The sequence below is a fragment of the Mesitornis unicolor genome, unplaced genomic scaffold, assembly GCF_000695765.1.
Source record: "Mesitornis unicolor isolate BGI_N332 unplaced genomic scaffold, ASM69576v1 scaffold19856, whole genome shotgun sequence".
Classification (NCBI taxonomy): domain Eukaryota; kingdom Metazoa; phylum Chordata; class Aves; order Mesitornithiformes; family Mesitornithidae; genus Mesitornis; species Mesitornis unicolor.
In genome coordinates this window covers 7,835-27,860 of record NW_010193412.1, presented here as the reverse complement: position 1 = coordinate 27,860, position 20,026 = coordinate 7,835, and the positions used below count along the sequence as shown (strand labels likewise).

Here is a 20,026-nt window from a genome sequence, read left to right as displayed (position 1 = left end):
ATTTAGCATGAAATGCTGACTGGATGAGGAGCGATCAGAAATGCGATACCATTTCTTAAGTTATAGCACTCTCATATCTGTAATGAAATTGGCTGCAGAGTCTGTTGCTGTAGTGTTTTGCTTTACTTTGGAGAAACCAAGAACCTCATGTCCAAAGAGGAATACCCTGTGCTCTTTCTGCAGATACGGATGGGCCTTTTCCGTTTGTGCCCTGCATAGCGTTTGATTTATGGCAACTCTGAAAAATAAAGGTGATCTTTTAATTGCCAAACGCAAGGCTGACAAAGCCACTAAAATAGTTCTTAGTTGCTGTGTTCACGTTTCTGTCCCTGGGCTGGGTGGTGGTTTGTTGAGGTTTTTTGAAAGTTTGTCTTCTAAAATCGTGGCTCATTAAAAGCTGCTTTCATCTGGAACACACAGATGTAGTTTAATACTGCAAGCGTGCAATAAAAATCCCCAATTTCAGCTAAGAGAAAACGCAGATGTGTTAAGCGAATGGCTAAGAATAAGTCTCCCAAAAGTTAATGCCATAGGTGGGGACGTGGAGCTGCATCGATACAGCCCATATCCAGCTCTCCTTTGGCAGGGCACTGTGTTAGCCATTCAGAAGGCCGTTTGTGGGTGGTGAATATCGATATGAGATTCCTCAGTGTTTGTATTTAAGCGGGATATATTCGGACCAGAGAAATTGCCATGGTAGTTGGAAGACGGAGCGGTGCTCCTGTGTCCGGCAGCGGTCAGCACCGTGGTCCCTCGAGGAGGGTGGAAGAAGACTGGGCAACTGAATAGGTTGTCCACAAGTGAAGTTCCTTCCTGCCCCCTGTCAGCTGGTGGCCAGCCTGCGCCCTAAAGCATGAGGTTTGGTTAAACTTTTAACCTTTAAAATGCTGTTAAGTCTCACTCTGGACGTTTTGGTTCAAGTATTTTTCTTGGCTGTATTTCAGTTTGTGTGTGTGTCCTTCCTTACAGGAGTAAGGAGGATGTCTGAATATGTATAGATAGATCTCTTTCACTTAAAAAACATCTCTTACCAATACGGAAAATGGTGATGTAATATGAAATGAACAGATTGTATTTTCTGCTAAGATAAAGATTCTTATTAATTTAGGAACAAAATTCAGTGCTTCCTGGTTTTGTAGCTGTTGGATTGTTCTGGTTAGTCTTGTCATGCAAGTAAACTTTGAAAACCAGAAGTCCTTCTATTTATTTGGTAACATGCTCTATTTTTGATCTTTTATAGATGGTTTCATCCAAATATTACTGGAGTGGAGGCAGAAAACCTACTGTTAACAAGAGGAGTTGATGGCAGTTTTTTGGCACGGCCCAGCAAAAGTAACCCAGGAGACTTCACGCTCTCTGTTAGGTAAGTTTAAATGGCTTTTGGTCTTTCTCTCCAAATTGGTAAGAGTTTGATGCTGTTCTATGAGGAAAGAGTTGTAAATGAACTACTCGTAAGAGATGAAAGAATGCATGGATCGCTTCTTGAGTCTGCTGTTCACTTTTTCCTTTATTTTTCCCCACTTCCATTTTCTGTGAAGAAGTTCTCAAATACTTGTATCCAACTTAGGGAAGCTATAGGTTGGAGAGTGGTGAATTCTGATTCTGCGGAGAGGCAGGAAAAGTTCAGGGGGAGCAGAAGTAGATTCATAATAGCATTACTTGCAGCCCTTTAAAAATCTATTTGGTTACAATCTGAGAGTAGCAGAGATGATTCTTCTCTCCTCACCCCTCCACTCCTGGCACGTGTGTGTGCAGTGCTTGGAGGTCTGAGGGATTTCTGTTGGAGATTGTGAGGCCACAGAGCTTGTGCTGGCTTCGAGGATTCCTTTATTATGGAATTAAGGAGTTTTTTCCTATTCTTCCTGACTGTTGGACAGCCTCTTCCCCCTCTTGCAAGCCACTGGAATGTGGCTGAAGCACACGTCAGAGGTGCACTAGCTTAGCTATTCTGCAGTATTTCAGTTGGAAAGTGTTGCAAGTGTAAGTATGGATTTCTCTAACTCGGACAACAGAACACTAAATATAAAAGCGATTGATTGGAAATCAGCTGACTTGTATGGGTTTTTTCCTTTGTTTCAAATATTAGACGAACTGGAGCTGTCACCCACATCAAGATCCAGAACACAGGAGACTACTATGACCTCTATGGAGGAGAGAAGTTTGCTACGTTGGCTGAGTTAGTCCAGTATTATATGGAACATCATGGGCAGCTCAAGGAAAAGAATGGAGATGTTATAGAGTTGAAATACCCGCTGAACTGTGCTGATCCTACATCTGAAAGGTCAGAGGAATAGGGGTGAAAACCTCCGTGTCCATGCACTTCTTAATTAAATGTGTGTGTTTATCCCAATTAACACTACAGCCAGCTTCCATTTGATGAAAGGGTGGGCACTATCTTCTACTGAGACTGGTCCCACTGATTTCAGCAAGGTTACGTGCAAAGTAACATGATTACTAATAATTAGTAATTACTAATAAACGTGAATAAAGGTAAAACAACCCAAGCTCCAGAAACTCTTTTCTTCAGCATTCTTTCTGGTGTGATACAGTAGGAAAAAAGAGGACATAGTTCCCTTTATTTTTACTGAGAGAATGTGATATTACAGAAGTTCTCCCAAAGCTTCCCAAAGCTGTTATTACTGTAAGGAATTCCCAGGTATATTACTGGGTATAACTTGATACAATTTTTCCAGCAGTGGGCATATGTGTTAGAAAGTGAATGACAGGTTTATCGGGAAAGTGTATCCTCATGAAGGAAATAAAACAAGAATAAATGCCTTGACTGAGGAAAAGGTTGCAGAGTAAGCTTGTGTTTATTGGACACCAGGGAATCCATTTGAAATGTTGTAAGGGATCCAAATGAAAGCTTCATTTGAAGCTTGAACGAAATGCAAATTTCAGCGCTTATGGAAGTGCTTGCTTTGAAGTGTTTGTGTAATCACTTGTGTGTACGTATCTGTACACTTCCAAGGCTTATTGTGATCTTTATTTTTATAAACTGAAACTTTCTATAGACCTGGACGTTGTTGTTCAGTCTACATAGGCATTTTACTTCATAATAAATATTTAGAACAAGTGAATTCAGCCGTGGCTGGAATGACAAGTGAGGTACCTGTCTATATCTTACTTTATTTAAAGGTGGTTTCATGGGCATCTCTCTGGAAGAGAAGCTGAAAAACTATTAACAGAAAAAGGAAAACATGGAAGCTTTCTTGTGCGTGAGAGTCAAAGCCACCCTGGGGACTTTGTTCTTTCTGTCCGGACAGGAGATGATAAAGGAGAGAGTAATGATGGGAAATCTAAAGTGACACATGTCATGATTCACTGCCAGGTATGATGAAACACGAGCTTCTCTAGCAGGGCTCTTTCCATGGGTGATGGGTTTATTATAACAGGAGGACCATCTTGCACTGAATATATTTCTCCTTTCTGTGTGGTACTCTGTGTGCTGTATATCATCTGTTTGATCACATTGACTCATTTGATAGCATCAAAATTCTATTAGGGCTTTATTTTCTTTTTGAATGCTTGCCTGACTGAATCATGTCATAGTATACCATGCTGTCAAGTACCTTCTAATGGATTTGCTTTTGATTGCATCAGAAGTCTGTCTCGAATCCTCTGCTGATGGAGCCTTTCATGTTAGTGAATCTTCTTAAGCGAGTTGCAGTCTTCTGGATAAATTGTATAAAAATATGAGTTACTGGACAAACAGAGATCCATTGGAGTATATCTGTGTCTGCTGTCAGTTGATAAAGTTGTGCCTGATGGATGAGCAACATTCTGTGAAAATTTTGAGTAGGGAAACCAAGGGACACTTTTAAATCTAGAACTTGAATTTATTACAGGGTAGTACTTCAATGAAGCATTATTAAATTACAGTCTCTTGATATTTTCATGTATGCCCATGGGTTGCTATTTTAAAAAAAAAATTCACAGATTTTTGAATTTTCTTCTGTTATTCTAAAATACAGTGCAACTGTTTAAAACCAACTAAAGTGCAATAACAGAAATAGTTTGGAGATAGAAGTGGCCTACCAAGTATAGGATGATGTCCTCCATAGTGTGTGTCTGTTTCTTTTTGTTGACCTTCTACCATCCCTTCGCAGAAGGGCTTTACTAAATTCTTCTACATGCGATTTTAAAGAAAATTTCACATATAGCCTAAAGGTGACATTAAAGTAGACTTCATTGTATGAAGTGGTTTATTTTGAGTGTCTTTTCAAGGATCTAAAATACGACGTTGGTGGAGGGGAGAAGTTTGACTCTCTGACAGATCTAGTGGAACATTACAAGAAGAACCCTATGGTAGAAACATTGGGCACAGTGTTGCAGCTCAAGCAGGTGAGTGAATGGAGAAGACACTGCTAAGGTTTGTTCCCTTCAGCCTATGTTGTTGTAGTGCAGGCTTTTCCTTGCTTTTTCTTTTTTCTTTCCTAATGCAAAAGTGAAGAATTCAGCTTTGTGAATCAGGATGACAAAGTCAGCCATTTACATGGGAACAATTTTTGATATGCCTGTGAAGGGTGAACTCCTGTGTCACGGCATGCAGAATTACTCTTGGCTTCATTGTGGCCTCTTCCTCTCTACCCTCACTGCCCTTCATTGTATGAATTGTCAAGTTTTGAAGTCCAAATCGATGCCTGGATCCCAGAATTGCCTTTAGAAAATATACTTCATGTAAGGGGTTTGTGTTTTAGCTGTCTTCTCACAGTTGTCATCTGTTATACCTTTGTTCAATATTTGTATCTTTCTTAGCCTCTGAATACGACCCGTATTAATGCTGCAGAGATTGAAAGCAGAGTGCGAGAGCTAAGCAAGCTAGCAGAGACTACAGATAAAGTCAAGCAGGGCTTCTGGGAAGAATTTGAGGTACTTCCAAGTGTTATGGTATTAAATCTCTACACAACTAAAAAGTTGGGTTTGTTACTGTCTTCCTGACATTTTCTCATCTCTCCCTGCATTGCTTCAGATCCCTGTTCTTGCTGCTGTCTCCTGTGTCAGGTACAACATGGGTTAACATTTTACCCGTTCCACTCTTGTGTCAGTTAGTAAAATGATAGAAATACTTGCCTTTTTTCCTGATTCTGGGAGCCAGGTATGTTCTTCAATGCCATTTGTTCAGTACCTACCACAATACCTCCTAGATATCCTCCCCATCGTCAGGGAGCCTTATGTACAACTGTATGTAGCCCACCAGGACCATGAATCAGGTTCATTCCTGTGCTCCTTTTCTTTGTGTGGACAGGAAGAGGTCTGTAGGCTGGATTAATGTTGCTGGACTAATTCCTAGCTTATATTCCTCTTGGTGACCCAAGTACCAGTACAGTAGTGGTATCTGGTGCAGTTGGAATGTGTCAGCTGTATTGTGCATATGAAAGGAAGGACACTGTGCTCTCTGTTGCATGTCTTGGTGCAGAGGATGCTTCGGTTTGCACTCTGCATTGTTCAGGAAGTTGCATACCATTGCTTTATGGAAACCTCAGTGTGATTTCTCAGTCAATATATGCTCTTGCCCTTGAGTTTGTGGCTTTTTTGATAGCCATTTTTGTTGGATCTTGAAACCGTTGTGAAGTGGTAACAGTAGCCAGCTCTGAGATGAAGCAACATTGTTTGTATGTATTCCTTGGACTCCTGAAGAATTATTTTGGTTTTGTTTGGGTGTTATATTTCTGCCTGCAGCCAAAATTCCATTTCCTTCCCAGAAAGTGGCATTGCCTTTCATTCTGCCTTATCTGTGAACCTCTTGTGTAGCTGCTTACGTTTGAAAGAAAAAACAGCTGAAACTGTTAATTTCTCAAATAGAGCAGACGAAGTATGAGCATTAACTGACACACTGCACACTACTTGAGTCCAGCCTGGGTCCTAACCCTTCTTTGACAACTGGAGTCACTTAACAGCTGCATGTGTGTGATGGGCATAGCCAAAAAGAAGAGAAGTGTCTTGAATATAATGGACTGGTTTGTACCTTGCACACATAAGAAAACCACAGTGGAGTCTGGAACTCCACCAGCAGATGGCAACAGGAAACTGGAAAGTCCTGATCTTTACCAGAGAGGCTGCTTTTGGCTGTGTAATTCTGTTCTGAGAAACTTCTTGAATAGTGATGGATTTGCAAAGTAACTGTTCCCAAAGAAACACTTTTTTGATCAGACATTCATTAGCTGGATGTACTGTCCGGTCTGCTCTGCTCTCCTCACTTGGAGCTAAACTGGCCTCAACCTCTGAAATGCTTCTCCTGCAGAGTTCAACTTTGATATGGGGCCTGAAGGGTCAGGAAGATTGGCCACACCTGCCCTAATGGCTGAAACTCGCCTATGGGAATTAACTGCAGTCTTTTTGCAAAGACTGATGTGTGGTGGGTCATATCACGGCACAGTCACATAGGTTGTGTCTGTGGTCACTGCATGGTTTAGCCTGGACATACATTTGCAAGTTAGCCAAGCAAAGGGTGTCTGTTGTCTCCCCTGGAGATGCTAAGCAAACGTTACTCTTCTTCAGAGGGCATAAAAAAGGGAACAGGTTGGCCTGACCTTCTTGGAATTGGTGCTGGCTTCCTAAAAGCTGTGTGAATTAATGTTTGGGTTTTTTTCTTTCTGAAGGGACACACTCTTGTGTGGTGCATTCAGGAACAGATTGTTGATTTGTCAAAATGTGACTGAACTATTAGTTGACACGTAACGACTTCTTGTCTGACCTCTGGTTTTTGTTGAATAAATTTGTCTTGTAATGGATTTATCAGTTGGTCCTTAGAAGCAAGGTCTTTTCCTGTCTCTTCCTGAAGGTGACTGTTTGCTAGCAAGCAGGAAGTCTTACAGCAAAAGTAAATGGAAGAAATAAAAGATTTTACCTGTGAGATATCACACTCTTTTGCCCTTCACTGCTGTTAGTGAGGTCAGCACTAAGCCTTATCTTTTTCCATTGTGTTTTTGGAAATGAAGCAATCTCATAGCAGTTTGGGTTACGCTTTTTCATTCACCTCAGGTAAGCTAAAGCTGTCAGCCTTGGTGGCAGGAGGCAGGGGGGCAAACTCCAGGTTGGCCGTGGATCTCTGCCTGTGCTGTTTATGACTTGGCAGGCCAGATGGTGGTTATAAATTACTTGTCTTCAGGCATATTTAAGAATGTGCCTCTTGTCCCGTGAACCACTAGACAGACGTGCTGACAGTCCTTGTAATGTTTTTGCTTCTGAAAAATGGCTGTTTGGTGAGCTTAGTGCTTGGATGTTGAGTAAAATTGAGGACTATGTTTCAGATTTATTGTTGCATTGTGTACATCTCTTAATGGGCTTGTTAGAAGTCGCTGCTGCTCACGGATCCCTCCTCAGGGATGCTCGAAGCAATAATAATTAACTGTATGACGTGAAGATGTATTTGAAGCTATGGTTTCCACACACTTAATTGTTTCCATTTTTTAACCTGCTAGCAAAGTTGAGCTTTTGCTGCTTTTGCTTGACATCTCTCCTGGCTGAGACTCAGAAGTGCTAATGTTATATAAAGGTGCTCTGTTCTAATGACACTTGAAAGACTCTTGCATTGTGGCAAGAGGTGGGCTGGCTGCAGAGTGCTGTTTCTAGCGGTAGCAGGCAATGCTTTATGAGGATATTTTTTGTCTTTGCTTTGTGGAGATGTTTTCTGTCTTTGCTTCATATGCATGAAACCTCGCAGCTCTCCTGTACCGCTTTTGTTCTTTGCTTTCCCTGTCTTTAGGATGAGCCTAATTGTCCAAGGTCATCAAGCCAGGCACTGACAATAACAGAGACTGAAATAGAAGTGAGCAAATGCGCCTGACATGCCCAAGCTTTAAAGTAAAAGCAATCTCTGCAAGAATATTAAGCGTGGTAATAACAAGGGGAGCAGCTTCCAAAGCCTGAGTGTTCCTTGTAGTCAGTAGTACTGCTTTTGGGATTGAAACTTGCCACAAAGCCATTGAGATTCTGGTCCCTCCAGCTTCATTGCAAGCAGGGTGATTTGCTCCTGAGCAGTGTGGCTGTGAAGTACGGAATTGCTGCTCTCCCCGTCATATGAATTGTGAGCCAGGCAGGGAGAAATGAGCTCCTCGCCAACAGGACAAGTCCCCATGCAGATACATTGGTTCTGCACTGGGATGATTAATAGATAACCCTGTCTGTAGTTTCCTAATGCCCCCCTCCCAACCCCTGCCTCCCAGAGGGGTAATTTGAGAAAGTCTGTGCAAAATTCTGTACTGGTTTAGTGAAGTGGCCCTGTGTTGGTAGGAGAGAATAATGAGAGCATTTAAAAAGCGCTGTGTGGCTGTGGTGGTGTTGTGCATGGCATTTTCCCTGTCTCATCCATACCTTTGAAAATACTGTAGCATTCCCATGTGGACTTTTGTTCTGGGGGGATAGACAAGAATATCTTCCTAATATTCTCACTGCTGAAGGACTTCTCCCTATCCTTGTATTTAAATGCAGTTGCTCGTGTCGGTGTGCTGCTTTGGGTTTTCTGTGTGCTGCTTTGGGTTTTCTGTGTGCTCCTTCCTCGTCTTTGGCTGCCTAGAGCTGGTCTGGCTGCAGCTTGCAAGGATCCGCTCTTGTGCTGGTGCCGTAACACAGCCTTCTGAATCTCAGGGACCCGTTTTGGGTCTCTCCAGCAGTGCCACTACAGTAGTACAGGCTGCTATGGGCCTGCTGTGGCTGGAGAAGCAGAAGAAGGCTGGTAAGGCCCAGAGGAATCCAGCACATCTCAGATAGAGAAGCACCGGATCGCTCAGTACCTTACTCCTTTGCAGGCTGGCAATGCTGTGAATGCATTTGTTACTGATCTTTATTGGCACTGAAGCCAATGCCGGTTCAGTGGAAAATGTTTTAACTCCTTACCTGCCTGGTGCAGCAAAATGGAGAAATGCAGTAGCAATTGGAACTTTTCTGCCCGATGAGAAAGACCTTGTGATAAATAGGTTTACTGGGACCTGCTCTGTAGAATGCTGCTTGTGTCTGGTTTATCTAGGATGCCTTTTGTGGCGGCCAGATTTCTACAGCCAAAATTTTGTTGTGGATGTTTGTAACCGGTTACGTTTTCCATGCGCAGCGTTTTACAGCTAAAAGCACAGCAGACACAGCAACTTGCTGGTTAGAGTTTGTGGTTTAAAGAAGCTTTGAGGTCATAGGTGTTTATAATTAGCAGGTGGAAAATAGCTTGTCTTGTCACTCATGCTCCTGTGTTTCTTGTATGCCTTGGGAGCAATGCTGTGTTAAGTCTGAATGGAGAAATCCAGCACCTCTCTCTCTTTCTTTGACTTTCTGGCACTATAATTAAATATTATCATTTTTGTGAGAAAGGATCGCTATAATGAAGGTGAAACAGTCCATACTCCTTTTATTAAAACCAGTTTTTGGTTGTTTTCATTTAGACCTTACAGCAACAAGAATGCAAACTTCTCTATAGTCGAAAAGAAGGTCAGCGACAAGAAAACAAAAACAAAAATAGATACAAAAACATTTTACCCTGTAAGTATTGATTTCTTTCATTATAACGTAAGCCTGCTACTTTTCTATGCTTGATTATCTTGGCTTGTTAACACAGGGTTTATTAATCACCACTGTGCTTTCTCTTCTCTTTAGTGATAATTCCTCTCCTTATGTTGTCAGTATTAGCCCGTGCGATTTCCAGTTTGTGTTCAAATATTTGCGCTTTGTAGATACCAATATTTCGATTCCCAAATACTGGTTTTATCTTCAGCTTTCATTTAATAGCGTCACATCCCTAAACTCTTATTCAGCAAAATGGAATGCTTAAATTTAAGAGGATTAATTTACAGTACAAAACCAGTTGGTGCAAATCCGTCGCCCATTCCCCTTAACTTAGTGCTTGCCTGTCCGTGTACACATGACATGGGGGATGAGCACATATTTTGATCTGGTTTGTTATGAATTGGACACTTGTTTTACCAAATGTCAAACAGGAAAGGTTGAATATTCATTAATTCGCTGAGTTTGATAACTTAATAGCTTCTGGCAGCATATATAGAAATACACGTGTCTGGGGGGTATTTAAAAATAGCTGTATATTCACGACTGTAGGATGCAAGTGCTTAACGAACATCTGTATTCTTCCAGTTGACCATACCAGAGTTGTTCTACATGACGGTGATCCAAATGAGCCTGTTTCAGACTATATCAATGCTAATATTATTATGGTAAGTACACTCCTACCTGCAGGAACTTTGCTGGCACAGCCCATGTGAGTTCTTTAACACGCTCCCCTAAATCCATTTGAGTCGTGTAACCATTTGTTCAATTGTTTTTTTTCCTAGCCTGAGTTTGAAACCAAGTGCAACAACTCAAAGCCAAAAAAAAGCTACATTGCTACTCAAGGTTGCCTACAGAACACAGTGAATGATTTTTGGAGGATGGTGTTCCAGGAGAATTCTCGAGTTATTGTTATGACCACAAAAGAAGTGGAAAGAGGAAAGGTAAAACCAGAGTCTCAACCTGGCCTTGGGAAAGGGCGCGACATTTGAATGCAAGTGAGGACTGCACTGACGTGCTTAAATTGATTTATGTGCTGCAGTCTGGTGAGCCACCGCTGGCGGTGGAAGGTGCTGAGTGTCCTTTTTCATTGGTGCCTGTGGGAACTGAGGGCACACTGCTGTCATATCATCAAGCCTCCCTTTTTTTTAAGGGTTGGCTGATTAAATTTTAGCTACTGTGAGTCTTCTGTGTGTTGTAAAATGATTCAGGGGATGAGGCACTGGAATGCGAGATGGAGCCAAACGGGTGTTCTGTGTACTTGAAGGGGTAAGCTCCCTGTTGCTGTAACAAAAGGATTGCCATTTAATGTAGCTTGTCAAGCTTGCATAGACTTCACTAGAAAAGCAGAATTGTGGGACTTTATTACTATAAGAATGAATTTAAATGGTATTGCTTCCTACCTAAAAACTACAATATCATGTGATGGTTATTGCCTCAGATTCACCTCACTCCAGTCACATTTACTGGTCTCTACTGGAATGCAGTTTTCTTTCTGGCTTTACTTTCTGTGCTTGAATTTGATAACATTCTTATTAATTACTGAGCTGTGATTACAGCTGAAACTGTACCTGGTCAGGAATCCCTCAGCCAGGTGGGATTTAGCACTGTTATTCCTAAAGCCAGGTTCTTTGCCTGCCCTGTTTGGCATAAAGACCTGTTCAGCCTCGGGAGTCTGCGAGCCCCTTGTGAGCTGCTCTGGCAGGGTTTGATGCTTTGGAACAGGAAATTGTCCTGCAATGGTGTATCCCAAGAACCTCCACAGTACCTTTAAATGACAGAGGTCTTGGTCACATGCACTGTCTTCTGGCAAATCCGGGGTTATTATTTTGTTGCTGGGTTCTAATAGCATATGACGGGAAAGAATAAGAAATTGTGATCTTCTGGCAATGGTCACATCCTGTGATAGTAGTGTTTTATCTTTGGAATATTTTGCTTCTGATCTTTTCTCTGTTTGGCAAACAGTTTCTGTTCTTTCTCTTTTTTTTTTTTAAGTTTATCTGCTTTTTCCACATACCACTGTCTACCTTTTTCAATAACCTGGTGATGTTTCTGAATGGAAAGCTGTTATCTTAGATGAGCATCACTTTTGAAAAGAATCCAATTGAAAGTCTAGCTAACGTTTTCCTATGGGCGACTGATAATTGCAGGGATTCCTTACCACTGCTACCTAAAAAAGAGGCTTTATGCATATGTACTGAAGACAAATAGCAGCAGATTTTATGGGCTTCTCTGCCTTATCTGGGTATCGAAGCTGCCGTTGGTGGTGTTTGTAGAAACCATTAGACTCTCCTGTGGATTTTTTGGTTTAGACTTTGTAAACTTCTGCCCATTCATCACCCTTAGAAAGGGCCATGACTTGTGTCCTTCCTGAGTGTGCACTGAAGGAGGGAGAAGCTACGCCTTTGCAGTGACCTTCCTCTTACATCTTTATCTTGGAAGAAGAGAAATAAATTATGGGGTTGTTTTGGAGAAGTTGTCTTGAATACACTTATTTTTTTAACAGCCTACTGAATGGCCTGCACTCTTCTGCAGTTTCTCTATGGCTCTTTCCATGTTTTTCTAAGCCTGTTTTCTGTGCTGTGGCTGTATAAAATATTTTAATGTCTGATTATTAATCAGTGCTGCATGCATTGATTTTTTTTTTTTGTTTGTCTTGATGCCTGTCTCCTTTCTTCAAGAACTGCAAATAGCGGTCCTGATAGAAAAGCTTTTTTATCTCAGGCCAAGATGCTTTCAGATCTGCAGAAAGGAGAGAAACCTCTGCATCAAAGATGACTTCAAGAGCACATTGCCTAAGGAAGTGAGGAACTAAGAAACATCTCAAATCTGCATAGAGTCCTGAATTTGCTTTAGAGTGCACTGTAGGAGCAGCGAATAGTTAGAAATTAAAATAGTGGTGTTTTGGAGGCTGGCTGAGCCAATGCATCTCTAGCAGACTGAAGCTTATTTTAACATTGTGTGTTACTGTTCAGACTTGCCATTCCAACTGCTCTGGTGTTCAGAATTCTGTACTGAAGCTGTGAGTTATGTTGGCATATGCCAAGATCAACATTTCTTGAGCTTCTGCCCTTGTGGAGAGGGCAGGAAAGAAGGGCAAAAGTAACAGGAAAGCATCTTGTTGCTGAAAGAGGCTGGAAAGCACACGTTCAATCATCTTTTACTGTGTCTTGTGTTGGCAGAAGGGAACTTTCTTGTTGCCATGTTTTCTCATAAATATGCAGTAGTAACTGTAAATAAGAAATGTTTCTCCATAGTTACTTGGTGTTTGGTCTGCATTTGCTGTTGCTGGAAGCTGCCATCTCTATACCCACTATAATTTCTCATCCGATACCCTGTGTACTTGTGTGGCATCCACAGGAGCTGCTTTTTCCTGAACTCTTCCAAATCAAAGTAGTAATAGGTGAATCTGTTCTTCGTGGATGGAATACATCCCTGGCCAAAGATAATATTGAGAGAGAAGCAACACACCAAAAGCTCTGCATTTCAGGAGCTACAGACACGTGAGGCTGCAGCCCCCTGGCACAGGGAGCAATTCTTTGTGCCTTTGGTGGCTGCCTTAGAGAGCTGAGTGGGCCCTGTCTGCTCAAAGTGATGAAAAAGCAAGCATCCAAGCTTCATTTCCGCTAAGAATGGCTTACACCTTTGACTTATGTGTATTTTGCAGCCTGTTGGGTTTTAATTGCAGAATGCCCTGTAAGGCTACAGCGTTCCACTGGAAATCCTCAGTATTTTGAAACCAGTAGTTGGGTGGAGATACAAGTAACAGTATTGTAATCTCAAGGGTTTGAAACTGTCGAAGCAAAGCAGGTACTAAGATGATGGTGAAAGCTGCTAAAAGAAGAGATTACCTGTACCTGCTTGTCTGAAATAATCCAGGGTTTGTCATGGGGAAGAGAAACCGCCCCCTAAAACGTACTTTACCATGTCAGCTAGCTGACCAGTTGGTGCGAGTGATTGTCCTCGATGTATTCCGAAATGTTTGTTAACCAGTCTGTGCACAAGCCTTTCTTCTTACTGATGACTCTTGGTTTTTTGGTTTTCAATTTTTTTTTTATTAACCTTGCAGAGTAAGTGTGTCAAGTACTGGCCTGATGAATATTCCCTAAAGGAGTACGGTGTTATGCGTGTTAGGAATGTTAAGGAGAGCGCAGCGCACGATTACACACTAAGAGAACTTAAGCTTTCTAAAGTTGGACAAGTAAGTATGTTAGTAACTCTTTCTTTTTAATTTAGGTTGCAGATCACAAAAAAAAATGCAGAAATTGACTGTTTCTTTGGAATCAATAAAAGCACTAAGAGGTTAATAAATTGAGCCCCATCTCTTTCTTTGAAGCTCTAGGTTTAGTTCCATACGTCTTTCTCTTTGTCCTTGGGATAATTGAAGCTTCTTATACCTAAGGGCTTTTTGGCAGAAGACGCAGGCTGCAGAGCTTTGAGGAAATCTGGAGAGAGGGACGATGCTTTTAAGTAATAGCACTTAAATCTAGCTAGGCTCCCTTTCGTGGAGAAGGTTGCAGTAGGAGAAAATGGTTGTGTGTGGGTCCAGTCGTGTGAGGAAGGACCTGGTGAATTAGTGTGGAAATAGCACGTCCTTGTTCAGGAACAATTTGGATCAGAGTGCAGGATGAATTGTGTAAGAAGCGAAGCAGCAGGGTGTATTAGATTGGTGTGGCCGTGGGATGGAACTGAGCAGGAAGAGGCATGTAAGGTTAAGTGCCGCTAGGTACGAATGATGAGTGTGGGAGATGAAGGTCCCTTGCTGCAGGTCACCCTCAGGCAGAACTTTGCCATGGCTTCTAAAGGTGAGGATAGAAATGTTCTTGGAAACAACCACAAGAGAAGGAGGGAGCTGAGGAAACAGATGGTGGGATTGACTTGTCAGGCCAAGAGAAACTCGGGCTTGTCCCCTTTCATGGAGAGTTGTGGTGCTGCGGGTACTGAGCAGCAGGCTGGATATGCCACCTTCCCATCTGACTCAGCTTGACCACATAAATCCTTTTAGCTGGATTTTGATCCTAAGGAGTTTGTTTTCACGTGTTGGCATCTTTCTTCCAGGGGAACACAGAGAGGACAGTGTGGCAGTATCACTTCAGGACCTGGCCTGATCATGGAGTCCCAAGTGACCCCGGCGGTGTGCTAGACTTCCTAGAGGAGGTGCACCATAAGCAGGAGAGCATTTCTGATGCAGGACCAGTTGTGGTTCACTGCAGGTATGCGCCTCTGCCACTGCTACTCTCTAGGCCTGTGGAGCTCTCTTGGATCTGGAGGTTCTTGTTTGTTTTTGGAGGGTGGAGCTGAAAATCTGAACAGATGACAGCTTTCATCAAGCTGCTCAGGCTTGCATCTGTCAAGGTGTTTGTGCTTTGTCTTGCAAAATGCTGTATTTTGGATAGGTGTCACAGGGTTCCCTCCGAAGCAGGCTGTCTTTCAGAGTGTGTGTCTGTGTGAATAGGAATTTCTGATACTGGATAAGGTGCTATATTCCGGGTGCAGGATCATGGGAATTCTAATCTCCCATCTCACCTCCTGCGAGTGCTCTCTCCTCATCTCGGCTTATAAATCAGATACTTTTTGTAAGGCATGCAAATGTTAGGTCTGACCTTGTTTTTTTTTCTGATTCAAGGCTGTTAATAAATGCTGAGTTAACTTTTTCCCCCTTCTCTTTTTACAGTGCTGGGATTGGGCGAACAGGAACTTTCATTGTGATTGATATTCTTATTGACATAATCAGAGAAAAAGGTAAGTTCCCCTCCCATTTTTATTTTACTGTGAGGCATTGACAGATCACAGTGAAACAAGAGGAGTGTTGATAGAATGGAGGATCCTACTGATGCTACGGGCAGGGCGTGTGTGTTTGGCATAGAGGGGATTTGCTCATTCCTCTTAACTTAGCTGGAATCAAAGTGCTGAAAAGCTGCTCCAGTTCAGCATAATGAAAACTTTCAGCTGAGGATTAGATGGGAGTCTGTGGTTTTCTTCTTACTATTTTTATAATTTATTTTGCTGTTTTTCTTTTAAAATCGTTCACGAGCATCTGGCTGTTGATGTACTCATGCACGCTGAATTTGAGTAACTCGTTTTCGGTGAACAGTGTTGTATTTGTGTATAAACCGCCACGAACACCAGCTTGGCATTGATGTTGAGCTGGGTTGCATTTAAAGTCATCTTGGAACACTGTGCAGTTTTCTCCTCCAGGGCAGCTTTCTGTGTTGTACTCCAGTTATACAGGTCTGTGTATTAGTAGTCAAGGATGAATCCTGTGTGATTTAAGTTAAATACAACTGCTAACATTTAAGTTAGTCTTGCTCATTGCAGGATTATTCAGCTATGTTGGGTTCTCCTGGAAGATGAGGCCGATCGCTCCTCCAAAACCAAAGTTTCTTTCACTCTTCTTAACATGACGCTGATTCTCCCTAGGTGTGGACTGTGATATCGATGTTCCAAAGACCATTCAGATGGTGAGATCGCAGCGGTCAGGAATGGTTCAGACAGAAGCACAGTACAGATTTATTTACATGGCAGTGCAGCACTACATTGAAACGCTACAGCGCAGAATTGAAGAGGAGCAGGTACATTTGTCCTAAGTATCAAATGTTACGTAGGAACGTGTTATCTTTGGAACAGGGAGCAGAGTTGCAGCTCAGGCTTGGCACTTGTGTGTGGCTTCTGGCTGCTTTGGAGTGTGGCAGAGCTTAGTTGATATTTGCCTACATGATGTAGAGTTGCTGCTCAGCAGAGAGGATGGAGACTTCGTTCCTCTCCCCAGGACAGCTGTTGTGTGCTCTGATGGTGATTAGACACAAAGTGAAGAACAAGAAATCCCTCAGGTGGCCTTTTATTTTCTGGCTCTGTTGTCTCGCTTTGCCTTAGAGCCGCTTCATATGCCTGTGTGTGTAATTATGCAAGCCTTGTCCTCAGCTTTTTTAATATGGTCTCTTTCTGCTGCTGCCGTTTGCAGAGCACATCTGTAGCTCTCTCTTGGCTGTGGTAACGGGTTTTGGATATTGTTTTGATATCGAGTGGAGCAGTGTATTTCTCCTTCAGTGCTGAGGCTCGGTTATGTTTCTTCCTCTATTCTGTTACTAGCTCAGAAGGTGCAGGTATACAGTTTTAAGAAGCTGGAACTAGAACTTGGCTCTGATAAGAAATTAGGTAGCCACATTAGCTAGCCTGTTGCCATGCAGGACTTGCAACCAGATGGACTTGTTGTTTGTATTCAGGAAAAAAACTTACTTCCTCTGTTAGCATTCCCTCTTGTGTTGCAAGGCTGAGAGCCTCAAGATTTCATAGTTAAGTGTTAAATATTTCCTGTCTTCTTACAAGTACAGGAGAAAAGCAAAGTGAATTTGTTTTAGTTTGGTTGGGTGGTTTTTTTTCTTTCCCTCCTTGTGCAATTGTGTATATTCTCTTACATCTAGGAAACAAGTAGGTCTTGCCACATTTCTATTTTTCTGAATTAGAAAGGACAGTTAGAGTGAATTAAGTGGAAGGAAGAGAAGCCAGATATCTGCTTTTTCTTGGCTTGTTTTGTCTGTTGCAGTCTATTAAGCAACAGAAGAACTGACTGATTGTTTTAAAATGGCTTTTACTGTACAGCACATCTGTAACTTGAACTGCCATTCATCACGCGGTTTTTGGGGTGGGGATAGTAGAAATCAAGCTGTACTTTTGGACTTCAGAATATTATTGGCAGGTGAGGGAATTGTACCCATAACACTGTAGAATGCAGCAGTTTGAACCTTTCCGTTTTATTTAAATCTTATTTTTTAACATTACCCTTCCAAGTAATTGATCTGGACTGGTGGTCTGTTTGAAAGTGATTTGTCAGGAGTAAGTAGGAGGCTGAAAGGGGAAAAATTCAGTAAAATAACAAGTTGAGCAAGTTTTGAGCAAGTTTCAGAAGGCCAAATTGGAAAAATTTCAACCTACATTGCTGTACAGAGCGTTCTTAATGGAAACAGCAGCCAGATCTCCCCAGAGGCTCTGACATCCTCTGTTGTGAGATTGATTCAGGCCAGCTCTTTAGCAAGCATTTAAAGCATTAAAATGAAAAAATACTCAAAAAAACCCCCCCAATACCCTGCAAAATTTGAAGTGAGGCTTTAATTTATAGGTTTTGGTGTATGCATGTGTTGTGAGCGTTTGTCTAGAAGATGAAGACAGCCGTATTCCCTTTCTTTCCTAGCGCAGCTTTGCTTGCTGGAGCCCTCAGTATCTTTAGATGGATGCCAGCACAATTGGCTGCAGCTTGTAACATATGCTGCAGAATACAAATAACAGCTTGGCTTCTTTTTATATCAAACCTAATGGGCTAAGATGTTATTTTATTAGAGATCTTGCAAACAACGTTGTTACTCATTTGGCCACATCTCCAAGCTGGAAATAAGGTCAGTGGGAAGCCCACTGGCTGGTCCTGTCTGCTGAAGAATGAAGCGGGGTTTCTTCTGCCAAGTAAGATGAAGATTGCTTACAAGTGCTGGTTCATAAGGTCGGTACATTCTGCTGGAGATGGTGGAGGAAAGGGGAATATTGACAAATGAAGCTTTTCAGGGCTCATAACAAATAGCTAAAGCCAACCCTTAGGTCCTGTCCTTGTTGTGTGTGTGTGTTATCTGCAGAATTGAGCTGTTGTCTGTTTGTAGACAAACCTTTCTTCTCAAAACATATGTGGTTAGTTACACGTGTAACTTCTGCACTGCTTCAATGATTGTCTTCTAACCTGGCTTTTTGTTGTGTTTTGCTTCACAGAAGAGTAAGAGGAAAGGTCACGAGTACACAAACATTAAATATTCTTTATCGGACCAGACGAGTGGGGATCAGAGTCCTCTTCCACCCTGTACCCCAACCCCAACGTGTCCAGAGTAAGTACGCTTCTGTTGTCAGTGTGTGGGTTCTGAACTGTACTAACTGATCTTCAGGGACCTTAAATGGGAAGGGGTTAACACAGAATCTGCCCTGGGCTGTTGCCCCGTGCTTTGCTCTTAAACCAAATTGATCAAAATAAATTGTTGCTGAATTATATTGTGTGTACAAATGGGGTTTTCTCAAACTAGATTCTTGAGATTGTAAATGCTTGTTTGGTTTCAGAATGAGAGAAGATAGTGCTAGAGTATATGAAAACGTGGGGCTGATGCAACAGCAGAAAAGTTTCAGATGAGAAGATGTATAGAGACCTCCATGCAGAGGCAGGTATGTACGTTCAGGAGTGAGTGTGCGTATCCAGCCTGGAGTTGTGGCGTTTGGAGAAAATGGACACAAACCTCAACTATAAGAAGAGCTATAGGAAGGACTTTCTCATGCCTAAAACACGTGGAATGTATCCCCCTTAAGGTGTTCAATTACCAGAAGCTAATTTTGATTGAGTTGCATCGATCCCTTTCAAAACAATGCGGAATATTAGCTTGGTAGTTCGGCCGTTGTTCTCATGCCCTGACTCCCCAGTGACATAAGTTGGAAGTTTTTATTATTCAGGGGACTGAAATTCTGCATGCTAGCAAAGGATGAGTGCTTTCTATGGCTTTTGAAAGTGATCTTTGCTCCTGGTTGATGGTGAGGATTTGCATGCATCTTAAGAGATTCAAGAACACTTAATGTCACGCTCAGCCTCATAAAAGAGCAAAGTTGCTGCTGTGCCTGCATGGTGTGAGCAGTTGGGGTAGTATTGATGTCTTACTGGTAAGAATTAAATCCCTGCTTTTGGTGGTAGAGAAATCTGTAGATTCTTTGTTTTCAATATCTGTTATAATTTGGTTCTTTGCAATCAGACAACTGAAAATATATGTATATAGGTTATTAGCTAATAAGTTTACCTGGTGCTTCGGTTGATGGACTGAGCACAGCGAAGGAACACCTTTGTATTTAAGGTGTCTTTAGTCATTAACCTATTTGAATTCTAATTTAAAGCCTTTTGTCAACTTTCCCTGTATGTTTTCAGAGTCTTCAGAAAGCCAATTTTCCCTTTTCCGTTTGGTAACTGTAAGCGCATTTCATTCATTCAATAACTTTAATTTTCATCTCCCTTCCTTTCCCAGAAATGAATATGGTTTTTAAAAAGGTCAAGAAAGAGGTGGAAGAAGCTTCACGTGAACGGTGAACTCTGAGGGCTTGGTACCTTTTTATTTACGGTTTTAGTCCTTCAACAGTAGGCAAAACTTAAGACCATCTGAAGATTGTTTATATCTCTTCTCTCCAATACCTGATTTACAATTGCTCGTTTTCCAAATAAAAGGAAATCATTTCTACAATGTAGACAACTACTTTGTAGAGTCAGTTTTGAATCCTGCAAACTGTTGGACTGTCATCCATTTGTTTTTTAAATAGTATTTTTGTTTCACTGTATGGCTATTAGTTGGGGTTTTTTTTTTTCCTTATTTGTGCAGTTGTGGGATTACTTTTTTTTTTTGAGGGGGGTGGTGGGAGAGCAATGGTGTGGATAAATCCGTTACACTAATGTAAAATACTGATGGGAACAAGACTTGATTGTGTGAAAACAGTGGATCACCAGCATACATCGAATCAGCTCCTTGATAAAACT

At 41.8% G+C, this 20,026-nt stretch overlaps 1 protein-coding gene across 1 annotated transcript; it reads left to right on the top strand.

Moving 5' to 3' along the window:
• Window positions 1–1,240: 1,240 nt before the first annotated feature.
• On the top strand, window positions 1,241–19,820 carry PTPN11 (protein tyrosine phosphatase, non-receptor type 11; the record flags this gene model as incomplete). Its single annotated transcript, XM_010187456.1, has 15 exons — window positions 1,241–1,363; window positions 2,087–2,281; window positions 3,139–3,331; window positions 4,228–4,344; window positions 4,759–4,872; window positions 9,372–9,468; window positions 10,078–10,157; window positions 10,275–10,433; window positions 13,559–13,690; window positions 14,548–14,702; window positions 15,164–15,231; window positions 15,910–16,061; window positions 18,241–18,353; window positions 18,580–18,681; window positions 19,524–19,820. Coding segments are annotated over 14 exons (1,768 nt in total), but the record flags the coding sequence as incomplete, so codon positions are not given.
• Window positions 19,821–20,026: the final 206 nt, after the last annotated feature.